Source organism: Equus asinus, chromosome 15 (assembly GCF_041296235.1).
Source record: "Equus asinus isolate D_3611 breed Donkey chromosome 15, EquAss-T2T_v2, whole genome shotgun sequence".
Classification (NCBI taxonomy): domain Eukaryota; kingdom Metazoa; phylum Chordata; class Mammalia; order Perissodactyla; family Equidae; genus Equus; species Equus asinus.
In genome coordinates, this window is record NC_091804.1 from 26555465 (window position 1) to 26569027 (window position 13563).

Genomic DNA, 13563 nt, shown 5'->3' on the forward strand with positions numbered 1-13563 from the left:
GCTATTATCAAAAAACAGAAAATAATCATTCTTGGTGAGCATGTGGAGAAATTGGAGCTCTCTTACATTGCTGGTGGGAATATGAAATGGTGCACCACTGTGGAAAACAGTTGGTGGTTCCTCAAAAAGTTAACCATAGAATTAACATATGACCCAGCAATTCAACTCCTAGGTATACCCAAAAGAACTGAAGGCAGGGGCTCAAACAGATACTTGTATACCTATGTTCATAATAGCATTATTCATAATAGCCAAAAGGTGAAAGCAACCTAAGTGTTCATCAGTAGATGAATGGATAAAAAAAATTGGTATATATATACAGTGGAATATTATCCAGCCTTAAAAAGGACATAGGCTATATAACATGGATGACCCTTGAGGATATTACTCTAAGTGAAATAAGCCAGTCACAAAAGGAGAGATATTGTGATTCCACTTAATGAGGTATCTAGAACAGGCAAATTCACAGAGACGGAAAGTAGAATAGAGGTGACCAGGGGCTGGGGAGAGGGAGAAGTAAGGAATAAGTTTAATGCATGCAGAGTATTTGTTTGGGATACTAAAAAAATTCTGGAAATAGAGATAATGGTTACACAATACTGTGAATATACTTAATGCCATTGAATTATATACTTAAAATTTTTATGTTTTATATATTTTACCACAGCAAAAAAATAAAAAACTTGTTAAATGTCAGCTATTGAACTGAGCTTCTTGTAACAAATAGGATTAGCATTTAAAAATACTTAATAGTAGTACAATAGGATGAAAGTTATTCTTTACAAAAAAATATTTGGCTGAGGGCTGGCCTGGTGGCACAGCTGTTAAGTGTGCACATTCTGCTTCAGTGGCCCAGGGTTCGCCGGTTCGGATCCCGAGTGCAGTCATGGCACCGCTTGGCAAGCCATGCTGTGGCAGGCGTCCCACATATAAAGTAGAGGAAGATGGGCACGGATGCGAACTCAGGGCCAGTCTTCCTCAGCAAAAAGAGGAGGATTGGCAGCAGACATTAGCTCAGGGCTAATCTTCCTTTAAAAAAAAATTTTTTTTTTTTTAAATTTGGCTGAGCCAAAATACTTGTGCTACAGGCTATAAAGCATACTCCACAAACCTAATGTTTTGAGTCAGAGTTGGAGGAGTTAAAAGTCACATAATATTGGCAGTGCAAAGCTACACCAAAACCTCAAGAACATCGAGAGGAGGAGGTTATCGAGATACATCTGGATCAGAATTCTGTGAGCTTGATTTCATTTGTTCATAAAACCAAAAAGTCTATACTGAGTCAAGCTGTGTGTCCTATGTAACGACAAGAATATCCTATAAGACAGGCAGATCTCGGGGGGAGAGAGGAGGGGCTGCCCTAGAAGTAGGGAGCTCTTAGGCCCAAGGCAACCTTCTTTTGCTATCTTCCTATAAGGATGTGGTCCTAAGATTTATATAGGAGAAGATTGGTGGGACTTTTTAACAAACATGGAGAAGCTCCTCCATCTACAGTGGTAAGCACAGTCATTATCTAGTGCATCTGACACTAGGAGTTGGTTTCAGATTTGAAATGATTGTTTTTCTTGTTTAGTATGTTAAACATAACCTGTGATCTATATATCTCTTTAAATGTGCCTTTAACAGTTTGTTAAAGAAATCGATAATGAGAAGAGAATGAGACTTCTGCAGTTTGTTACTGGAACCTGCCGATTGCCCGTTGGAGGATTTGCTGACCTCATGGGTATGTATACAGGATCACTTTTCCTATACAGAAAATTGTTTATCACACTGCTGTTACATCAGTGTATATACAACTTATCAGATATAACAAAGAAAAGTATAGGCATTTTTTTTAACTAGTCACAGTTTACCTGGATTTGTGTAAACTTTGAAATCACTTTGGTAGTCCTTACATCTAGAAATTTTTAACCCTTAGGATAGACCCCACATTTTTTTTTTTTTTAAGGAAGATTAGCTCTGAGCTAACTACTGCCAGTCCTCCTCTTTTTTGCTGAGGAAGCCTGGCCCTGAGCTAACATCTGTGCCCATCTTCCTCTACTTTATATGTGGGATGCCTACCACAGCATGGCTTGCCAAGCGGTGCCATGTCCGCACCCAGGTTGTCCCCTGAACCGGCGAACTCTGGGCCACTGAGAAGCGGAACGTGCGAACTTAACCACTGTGCCACCAGGCTGGCCCCTAGACCCCACATTTTAACTCAGTAGGCTAACGGTCTTCTTAGTAAATCTGTTTATTCATTTAGTCATTTGGCAAACATTTTAGTGTCTCCTACAAGCCAGGCAATATTAGTTGTCTTATACTATACAGTCATGTCTGCATAATGACATTTTGGTCAACAAAGGCTGCATATATGACAGTGGTCCAGTAAGATTAGTACCATGTAGCCTAGGTGTGTAGTAGGCTGTACCATCTAGGCGTGTGTAAGTACGTCCTGTGAATGTTCACTCAACAACAAAATCGCCTAACGATGCTTTTCTCAGATCATATCCCTGTAGTTACGTGATGTGTGGCTGTATTTTTTTTTTTTTAAAGATTTTTTTTTCTTTTTTTTTTTTTTATTAATGTTATGATAGATTACAACCTTGTGAGATTTCAGTTGTACATTTTTGTTAGTCATGTTGTGGGTACACCACTTCCCCCTCTGTGCCCTCCCCCCACCCCCCCTTTTCCCTGGTAACCACCGATCAGATCTCCTTATCAATATACTAATTTCCACCTATGAGTGGAGTCATATAGAGTTCGTCTTTCTCTGACTGGCTTATTTTGCTTAACATAATACCCTCGAGGTCCATCCACGTTGTTGTGAATGGGCCAATTTTGTCTTTTTTTATGGCTGAGTAGTATTCCATTGTGTATATATACCACATCTTCTTTATCCAATCATCAGTTTCTGGGCATGTAGGCTGGTTCCACGTCTTGGCTATTGTAAATAATGCTGCGATGAACATAGGGGTGCAACGGACTCTTGAGATTTCTGATATCAGGTTCTTAGGATAGATAGCCAGTAATGGGATGGCTGGGTCATAGGGTATTTCTATTTTTAACTTTTTGAGAAGTCTCCATACTGTTTTCCATAGTGGCTGTACCAGTTTGCATTCCCACCAACAGTGTATGAGGGTTCCTTTTTCTCCCCAACCTCTCCAACATTTGTCACTCTTGGTTTTGGATGTTTTTGCCAATCTAACGGGTGTAAGGTGATATCTTAGTGTAGTTTTGATTTGCATTTCCCTGATGATTAGCAATGATGAACATCTTTTCATGTGTCTATTGGCCATATTCATATCTTCTTTTGAGAAATGTCTGTTCATGTCCTCTGCCCATTTTTTGATCGGGTTGTTTGTTTTTTTGTTGTTAAGCAGTGTGAGTTCTTTGTATATTATGGAGATTAACCCTTTGTCAGATAAGTGGCTTGTAAATATTTTTTCCCAATTAGTGAGCTGTTTTTTTGTTTCAATCCCGTTTTCCCTTGCCTTGAAGAAGCTCTTTAGTCTGATGAAGTCCCATTTGTTTATTCTTTCTATTGTTTCCCTCAACTGAGGAGTTACAGTGTCCGAAAAGATTCTTTTGAAACTGATGTCAAAGAGTGTACTGCCTATATTTTCTTCCAAAAGACTTATTGTCTCAGGCCTAATCTTTAGGTTTTTGATCCATTTTGAGTTTATTTTGGTGTGTGGTGAAAAAGACTGGTCAATTTTCAATCTTTTGCATGTGGCTGTCCAGTTTTCCCAGCACCATTTGTTGAAGAGACTTTCTTTTCTCCATTGTAGGCCCTCTGCTCCTTTATCGAAGATTAGCTGTCCATAGATGTGTGGTTTTATCTCTGGGCTTTCAATTCTGTTCCATTGATCTGTGGACCTGTTTTTGTACCAGTACCATGCTGTTTTGATCACTGTAGCTTTGTAGTATGTTTTAAAATCGGGGATTGTGATTCCGCCGGCTTTGTTTTTCTTGCTCAGGATTGCTTTAGCAATTCGCGGTCTTTTGTTGCCCCATATGAATTTTAGGATTGTTTGTTCAATTTCTGTGAAGAATGTTCTTGGGATTCTGATTGGGATAGCATTGAATCTGTATATTGCTTTAGGTAGTATGGACATTTTAACTATGTTTATTCTTCCAATCCATGTGCAAGGAATGTCTTTCCATCTCTTTATGTCATCGTCAATTTCTTTCAAGAAAGTCTTGTAGTTTTCATTGTATAGATCCTTCACTTCCTTGGTTAAGTTTATCCCAAGGTATTTTATTCTTTTCGTTGCGATTGTGAATGGGATTGAGTTCTTGAGTTCTTTTTCTGTTAGTTCATTGTTAATGTATAGAAATGCTACTGATTTATGCACGTTAATTTTATACCCTGCTACTTTACTGTAGTTGTTGATTATTTCTAATAGTTTTTCTGTGGATTCTTTGGGGTTTTCTATATATAAGATCATGTCGTCTGCAAACAACGAGAGTTTTACTTCTTCGTTACCTATTTGAATTCCTTTTATTTCTTTTTCCTGCCGAATTGCTCTGGCCAGCACCTCCAGTACTATGTTGAATAGGAGTGGTGAAAGTGGGCACCCTTGTCTTGTTCCTGTCCTCAGTGGGATGGCTTTCAGTTTTTGTCCATTGAGTATGATGTTGGCTGTGGGTCTATCATATATGGCCTTTATTATGTTGAGGTACTTTCCTTCTATACCCATTTTACTGAGGGTTTTTATCATAAATGGGTGTTGGATCTTGTCGAATGCTTTCTCTGCATCTATTGAGATGATCATGTAGTTTTTGTTTTTCATTTTGTTGATGTAGTGTATCACGTTGATTGACTTGCGGATGTTGAACCATCCCTGTGTCCCTGGTATAAATCCCACTTGATCATGGTGTATAATCTTTTTGATGTATTGCTGTAATCGGTTTGCCAAAATTTTGTTGAGGATTTTTGCATCTATGTTCATCAGTGATATCGGCCTGTAGTTCTCCTTCTTTGTGTTGTCCTTGTCAGGTTTGGGGATCAGAGTGATGTTGGCTTGATAGAATGTGTTAGGGAGTTCTCCATCTTTCTCAATTTTCTGGAACAGTTTGAGGAGAATAGGTATTAAGTCTTCTTTGAATGTTTGGTAGAATTCTCCAGAGAAGCCGTCTGGTCCTGGATTCTTATTTTTGGGGAGGTTTTTGATTACCGTTTCTATTTCCTTACTTGTGATTGGCCTATTCAGATTCTCCATTTCTTCCTGATTCAGTTTGGGGAGATTGTAGGAGTCTAGGAATTTGTCCATTTCTTCCAGGTTGTTCAGTTTGTTGGCATATAGTTTTTCATAGTATTCTCTTATGATCTCTTGTATTTCATTGGTATCTGTTGTGATTTCTCCCCTGTCATTCCTAATTTTATTAATTTGCGATTTCTCTCTTCTTTTCTTGGTGAGTCTGGCTAGGGGTTTTTCAATTTTGTTAATTCTTTCGAAGAACCAACTCTTTGTTTCATTGATCCTTTCTATTGTCTTTTTTGTTTCAATATCGTTTATTTCTGCTCTTATTTTTATTATTTCCCTCCTTCTACTGACTCTGGGCTTTGTTTGTTCTTCTTTTTCTAGTTCTGTTAGGCGTTGTTTGAGGTTGCTTATGTGAGCTTTTTCTTGTTTAGTGAGGTGAGCCTGTATTGCGATGAATTTCCCTCTTAGGACCGCTTTTGCTGCATCCCAAATGATTTGGTATGTCGTGTTCTCATTTTCATTAGTCTCCAGATAAAATTTGATTTCTTCTTTAATTTCTTCAATGATCCATTGTTTGTTGAGAAGCGTGTTGTTTAGTCTCCACATTTTTGCACCTTTCTCTGCTTTTTTCTTGTAGTTGATTTCTAGTTTGATAGCATTATGATCAGAAAAGATGCTTGATATTATTTCAACTCTCTTGTATTTATTGATGTTTGCTTTGGTTCCCAAAATATGGTCAATCCTTGAGAATGTTCCATGTGCACTTGAGAAGAATGTGTATCCTGCTGTTTTTGGATGAAGTGTTCTATATATATCTATTAAGTCCATCTGGTCTAATTTTTCATTTAATTCTATTATTTCCTTGTTGATTTTCTGTCTGGATGTTCTGTCCATTGGTGTTAATGGTGTGTTGAGGTCCCCTACTATTATTGTATTGTTGTTGATGTCTTCTTTTAGTTCTGTTAAGAGTTGCTTTACAAATTTTGGTGCTCCTGTGTTGGGTGCGTATATATTTATAAGTGTTATGTCTTCTTGGTGGAGAGTCCCTTTTATCATTATATACTGTCCCTCTTTATCTTTCTTTATCCGTTTTGCTTTGAAATCTACCTTGTCTGATACTAGTATAGCGACACCTGCTTTCTTTTGTTCATTATTAGCTTGGAGTATTGTTCTGCATCCCTTCACTCTGAGTCTGTGTTTGTCTTTGGGGCTGAGGTGTGTTTCCTGGAGGCAGCATATTGTTGGATCTTGTTCTTTGATCCATCCTGCCACTCTGTGTCTTTTGATTGGGGAGTTCAATCCATTTACATTTAGAGTGATTATTGAGATGTGGGGGCCTACCACTACCATTTTGTGTCTTGTTTTCCGGTTTTCTTCAGTTTCCTTTGTTTCTCGTCCCATGGTTTAATCTGTTCTGATGTAGAGCTGCTACTCTCTGTTGTTGTCCTTCTACTTATCTCCTCTGCTCTTGGTTTTGTAGCCCCTTTCCTTTTTTGGATTTTTCAGGAATGAGGGTTTTCCTGAGGATTTCCTGAAGAGGAGGTTTTGTGGCAATGAACTCCCTTAATTTTTGTTTATCTGGGAAAGTTTTTATTTCTCCATCGTATTTGAAGGATATTTTCACTGGGTAGAGAATTCTCGGCTGTAGATTTTTGTCCTTCAGATTTTTGAATATATCATTCCACTCTCTTCTAGCCTGTAAAGTTTCTGCTGAGAAATCTGCTGATAGCCTGATGGGGGTTCCTTTGTAGGTTAGTTTCTTTTGCCTGGCTGTCCTTAGTATTTTCTCCTTATCGTTGACTTTTGCTAGCTTCTCTACTATATGCCGTGGAGTTGGTCTTCTTGCATTGATAAAGTTTGGAGATCTATTGGCTTCTGTCACCTGAAGATCCATCTCCCTCACCAGATTTGGGAAGTTCTCAGCCATTATTTCTTTGAATAGGCTTTCTGCCCCTTTCTCCTTCTCTTCTCCCTCTGGTATACCTATAATCCTTATGTTGCATCTCCTAATTGTGTCTGATAATTCTCAGAGAGTTTCTTCATTTCTTTTTAGTCTTGCTTCTCTCTCCTCCTCTGCCTGCAGCAATTCTATATTGCCGTCTTCCAAATTGCTAATTCTTTCCTCCATATTATTGGCCCTACTGTTCAGAGCATCTAGATTTTTCTTAATCTCCTCTATTGTGTTCTTCATTTCCAATATTTCTGTTCGGTTCTTCTTTATCGTATCAAACTCTTTTGTGACATAGCTTCTGAACTCGTTGAGTTGTCGGTCAGAATTCTCTCTTAACTCATTGAGTATTTTAATGATGGCTGTTTTGAAGTCATCATCATTTAGGTTATATATCTCATTTTCTTTGGGATTGTTTTCTGTGTATTTGTTACTTTCTTTCTGTTCTGGAGATTTAATGTATTTTTTCATATTGCTTGATGTTGTTGATTTGTGCCTCCGCATGGAGATAGAGTTTAGTTGCTCCTTTCACTTGTTTCAGCTGCTGCGGTAGGGGAGCAGCTGTTTATACTGCACCAACCAGGAACCCTGTCCGCAGTTGCTAACTGGGCCTGGGCCCCTCCTCGTAGCCACAGTGGCCCTTTGGATTCCCTCCTCTGCCGTGGGGGCCGTCACAGGGGGGCTTCAGGCTGCTGGTGCCTACTGTTGCAGCCCACCTAGATGTGCTCTCTCCTTGGGGTCTGCAACGGTGTTATGGGCTTTTCCAGCGGCCAGGGGTGGGATCACTTATATTTGTCTCTCCGTTTCTGACGGCACCCACAAAATCTCACTTGTCCTCTATGGGTCGCAGGAGAGCTATTGGCATCTTCTACAGTCTGTGGTTAGTTCACCTAGCTATGCTGCTTTTGCCCTGGGGTCTTCCAGCCTTATGGCTGGCGGCTGGGTGCCTTCTACTGGTGCTGTGCAGAGGCTTTCCCTAAGGCTGCTGTGAGCCTGTAGGGTTTCCCCCTAGGCTACGAAGCTGGGTCTCTGGAACTCCCCCCAGCCCCAGTCCTCTCCGAGATCTCTGGCTATCCCTAGTCCCACGGGGCGGGCAGCGGCAGCTGGGGGTCGCCCCGCCCTCTGGGATTCTCCCCGGGCCTCTCCCGGAGCCGTGAATGCTCGGCGTGGCCCCTCTGCTAATGGCAGACAGAGAGTTTTGTCTGCTGCCCGGGCGGAACTCTGACGCTTCCCCTCCGGGTCGCAGAGCCGGCCTTTGAAACTTCCCCCAGCCCCGGTCCTCTCCGAGATCTCCGGCAATCCCTACTCCCTCAGGGCGGGCAACGGCAGCTGGGAGCCCTCCGTACCCCCAGCGACTCTCTCTGGGACCCTCCGGGTGCCGCGAACACCAGGCGGGGTCTCCCCGCCAATGGTGGGGAGAGACTCTCCCCGCGGGCTCAGGTGTGCAACTCCAAAGTTTCCCTCTGCGTTTAGGAGTAATTGCGGGGGGTTTAGGTAGGGTTCTGGTCACCTGTTTCCACCGTCGCTCCTCTGTTGTGTGCTCGCTCCTGCCCTAGATGTGTGTAGATCCTCTGGGGGCGTCCGTTGGAAGAAAGCCGCTTGCAGGTACTAGGCTGCTCGTCGGGGTCGGAGAGTTTTCACCTATTTCCACATCCTCCCGGAGGAAAGTCTGTCCGCCTTCCGATGTATAGTCGCGTGGGTATCTCAGACGTCCTGAGATGCTGTCTGGATATCCTTTGTCAAGCGATAAGTGTCCAAATAATTGTAGACTCAAAGGGGGAGAGACAAAGAGGACTACTCACGGCGCCATCTTGGATCTTTTTTGTGTGGCTGTATTTTAATATGTTTACCACTCTTCCCTATTATACCTGGAGCTCCTTGAGATATAGATCTGTATCTTCATCTTTTTATTTCTGGTGCCTAGCACAGTGCCTGTCACATAGTAGTTACTGATTAAATTTGTATTGTTTTGAAATGAATGACTATGAGAATATTTCTTTTTTACTAAATAATAAATTAAGTAAATTCAAGTTTTACTTGAATAACCAACATAATGCCAAGTACCACAGGAAGATGGAAGAGAAGTTGTGATCCCTAAGCCCGCTTCAGTTGAAGCAGAGTGTCAGAATTCAAGAACTAAGTAGGCAATTTTGAAAACAGTGTAAAACCAATTTAAAAGAGTTCAAGAGCCAGACCAAAAGAATTTGGACATTACTCTGAGGGTATTGGAAGCTATGGAAACTATTTGAAGGGAGGAAACCTTGCTGAAGCTGCATTTTAGGAAGAATTGATAGCAAGGTATAGCATGCATTAAAAGATAAGGAGAACCTGGAGATAGGAAGAAATTATTGGAGCAATGATGAGAACCTGATCTTAAGAGCTGGAAGTAGATATGGAAAAGAAGGGATAAATGCTAGACAAGGTAGAAATAAGTAGAAACAGGACTTTATTAGAAGATGAGATATAAAGGAAGAGTGTCAAAGATAATACCATGTTATGAAACATGGAGAAATAGAGAAGTTGTGAAGTGTAAAGAACATGGTTTGGAGATGTTGGGGGAGGATAATGAGTGGTTTAGAACTATTGAGTTTAAGGCGCCTGCCAGACAACTAAGTAGAAAATCTCGGGGGGTGGGGGCAGGGTGCAGTTTTACAGGTGTTATTAAAGTGGGAGTTTAGAGGTAAGAGAGGGAAGGTAGAGTCATCTGAGCAGTGACATTTGAAGCTGTGAGAATGGGTGGGCTTATGCAGAAATAAAACACAGAGAAGAGTTAGAGGGCTGATGGTTAGAAACATATGATTTAGAGATGAGACAGAAGTAGCCTAGAGGCAGACTTAAAGGAGAGGCCAGGGGCTGGCCCCGTGGCCGAGTGGTTAAGTTCGCGCGCTCCGCTGCAGGCGGCCCAGTGCTTCGTCGGTTCGAATCCTGGTCGTGGACATGGCACTGCTCATCAAACCACGCTGAGGCAGCGTCCCACATGCCACAACTAGAAGGACCCACAACGAAGAATATACAACTATGTACCGGGGGGCTTTGGGGAGAAAAAGGAAAAATAAAATCTTTAAATAAATAAATAAATAAAAAAAGGAGAGGCCAGACAGAGGGTGAAGAGGAGAAATAAATATTCTACTCTCTCAGAAGCAATATAGAAGGGAGGTTTTTATCTAGTGAGCCAGAAAGGTCTCAGAGAAGGATGATTTCTAAGAAAGAAACTTTCTAAGTAAGTTACTAAGAAAACTTCTAAGTAAGGTTTTGGAGAGGGGAACTTGTAATAATACTCTCTAGTTTGAAAAGGAGAAACCATGTTAGGGATTGGGGAGGTAAGGAGTAGTGACCAAAATGAGGAAAACGATACAAGCTTCTCAGTCTAAACTGGAAATTTGATCATTAAAGGCATGAGAACTAGGTCTGCTCTTGGGAATAATATTTAGGGGTGGGTGGGGCTGTCTAACAGTCCAACACGGATACCTGTGGGAGGCAGAGACAGCAAGATTGTGGCTTGTAGAATCTTAGAGGCCATCTGGTTTAACCTTCCACTCAGTATTGGAGTAGAAAGTTCTAAGAGTGATATACATAATAATTTAATGAGGTGGTTCTTGACTTTATCAGTTCTAACATCCCATTTTTGTAATAAATATTTACAGTAGCCTCTTTAATATTCTGGAATGAAATTGGCAGATGTGAAATAATGTATCTACAATCTCCAAAGAATACACACACATAGCATTAACTGTAATATGAAGGAGAAATTTTTAAAAAGTGATTTATAATGGAATAATATTTATTTTAATTCATGTATATTTGGGAACAACTATGTTAGAAGACACAAATAAGTAGTCAGATACTTGTTCCTATTTAAAAGAAAAGGTTTGGGTTTAAGAGATCAGAAGGGGGCTGGCCCGGTGGCACAGCGGTTAAGTGTGCACGTTCCTCTTTGGCGGCCTGGAGTTCACCGGTTCAGATCCCGGGTGTGGACATGGCACTGCTTGGCAAGCCATGCTGTGGCAGGCATCCCACATATAAAGTAGAGGAGGATGGGTACGGATGTTAGCTCAGGGCCAGGCTTCCTCAGCAAAAAGAGGAAGATTGGCAGCAGATGTTAGCTCAGGGCTAATCTTCTCAAAAAAAAAGATCAGAAGCCCTTCTGTATAAGAAGCACTGGAATATGAAAGGATAGAAAAGGTAAGAAATAATAGACTTAAATAATTATGATAACAAAAAGAGGGAAATAACCTAAATGAAGTAGGGATAATAGTGCCACAATAAATAATAGATGATCAAAGTGGAGAAAAATTAGGTAGATCTTAATTTAAAATGTAGTGTCTATCATGAAATTCCACTACAGGCCAAGGCTCTGACACGTAAAAAGGCCTCAGAGACCATATCATTTGAAAGTTGAAATAGGCTGAAAACAGGAACTTAGGTGTAAGACTCTACAAAGAAGTTGTGAGGTTTAGGAACAGTGTCAGAGTAAGATTAAACAACAGGCAACCTAAAAATAATTTCATCATAAAGTGTTTACAACTTGATGTCTCCCATTCCGTAAAATTTTCTAAAGCATTCAGAATGATAGTATGACATATTTGTAAAACAGTCTTTATTAATGAAATTCACTAAGATCCGTTCGTTTCATATTTCTCTGCTATTTTAATATTTGATTCTGTCTATTAAAAACAATCAGGCTCTTGTTACATGTTAATTAGCAGTATTAAACAAAACTTTCCATCTATATGGTTAGAAATGCTGTAATGTAATGAGTAGAGAGAACATGCAGAGAGTAAACTGTTTAATAATTTCAAGCTTAATTATTTAATAATTTTAAATATTCTTTTTCATAGTGACCATTTCCGGTATTACTGAGCTTTTTCACATAACTATTGTGAAAACACTTCAATGCTATTAGATACAAAAGTACTACCAATTTATATTTGTACTGGGTTGTCAGGTGGGACATGAGGAAATTCTTTGGGTATGACTGTCCCACACATTGCAGAACATTTAGTGTGCCTGGCCCCATCTAATTAAAAAGTCCACTAGCGTTACCAATATTGTGACCACTGGTAAATGCTTCCTAAGGAGCAGCAGTGACCTTTTAGAAAACCAGTGCTTTAAGATCACCATTCAGAGCTATCTCCAACAGAAGGTAAATGAGAGGCAAAAATTGGGTGTGTGTGTGAAGTGTGTAAGGGTATGCCCTACAGGACCTATAAGCACAAGCATTGTTAATACTGAATTCACTAGGATGTTTACATTTTATAAAGTTTTAACCATTTTATATTTAAATCGTTTTATTGTATAAGACAGTGGATTGTAGTTTCCCTATTGTGTTTAAAACTAAAATTAACCTTTTTATGTTTCTGTTCTTATGTGAGGTATTATTAATCACAATATTCTGTTATTCTGGCTAAGGAACGCTAGATAAAACTGCATTTTCTCCTCATGGACACATGTTAACAAAATGATTCTCAAACTTTAGCAGCCATCAGAATCGCCTAGAAGCTTGTTAACAAAAAACAGATTGCTGAGCCTCACTCCCAGAGTTTCTGATTCAATCAGTAGTAGGCTTGGGAGAGGGGTTGTAGATTTGTGATTCTAACAAGTTCCCTCATGATACTTCCCTGATGATGGTAATATTGCTAGACTGGGGATCACAATTTGAGAATCACTGCGCTATCAAACTGTTGATGATTTCAATATGTTTTAGGGAGCAATGGACCACAGAAATTCTGCATTGAAAAAGTTGGGAAAGAAAATTGGTTACCCAGAAGTCATACCTGGTAAGTAAAATCAGAAAGATTAGAGAACATAGCCTTTTCTCAGTTATCCTGTAGATCTTGAAGCCTATTAGAAATTAGAAGTGAAATATTTTCCCCATGGTATTGAATTATTTTTAATAGCTTTTTCAAGGCATAATGTACATACCATAAAACTTACCCATTTGGGGGCTGGCCCCATGGCCAAGTGGTTAAGTTTGCACTCTCCGCTTCGGCAGCCAAAGGTTTCACTTGTTCGGATCCTGGGTGTGGACATGGCACCGCTCGTCAGGCCACGTTGAGGCAGCGTCCCACATGCCACAACTAGAAGGACCCATGACTAAAATATACAACAATTGATTTTTGTACATTCATATTGTGTACATGTATTTTGATTTGACCTCTTGTCCCTTGCTTTTTTCAAACTTGGAACAGACTCTGCCATTACACTGTTGTGAACAGCTTATCTCAGTCACACATGAAAACCAGCCTCATTACTCTGTCAAGTTCCATGTTTCTATTTGCAAGGATGAACAAAAGTAATAATTGTAAATTTATTTTCCCTTTCTGGATAGCGTTATTTCTTTTATTTTCAAACATTTGCCTAGGCCTTATCCTAAAAATACAGCAGAGGGACAAGGCTTTAGGGCAAATTCACTACATGTTACCTTGT

The 13563-nt window shown here is 40.1% G+C and overlaps 1 protein-coding gene across 10 annotated transcripts in view; it reads left to right on the forward strand.

Annotated features, from left to right (window-relative positions):
* Positions 1 to 13563, forward strand: part of ITCH (itchy E3 ubiquitin protein ligase) — a 122977-nt gene that overhangs the window by 106239 nt on the left and 3175 nt on the right. For all 10 annotated transcript variants that reach the window (XM_014831479.3, XM_014831480.3, XM_014831482.3 and 7 more), the window contains 2 exons: positions 1627 to 1723; positions 12842 to 12914. In XM_014831479.3, the coding sequence (XP_014686965.1) occupies positions 1627 to 1723; positions 12842 to 12914 (170 nt within the window). The remainder of the gene's footprint in view (positions 1 to 1626; positions 1724 to 12841; positions 12915 to 13563) is intronic.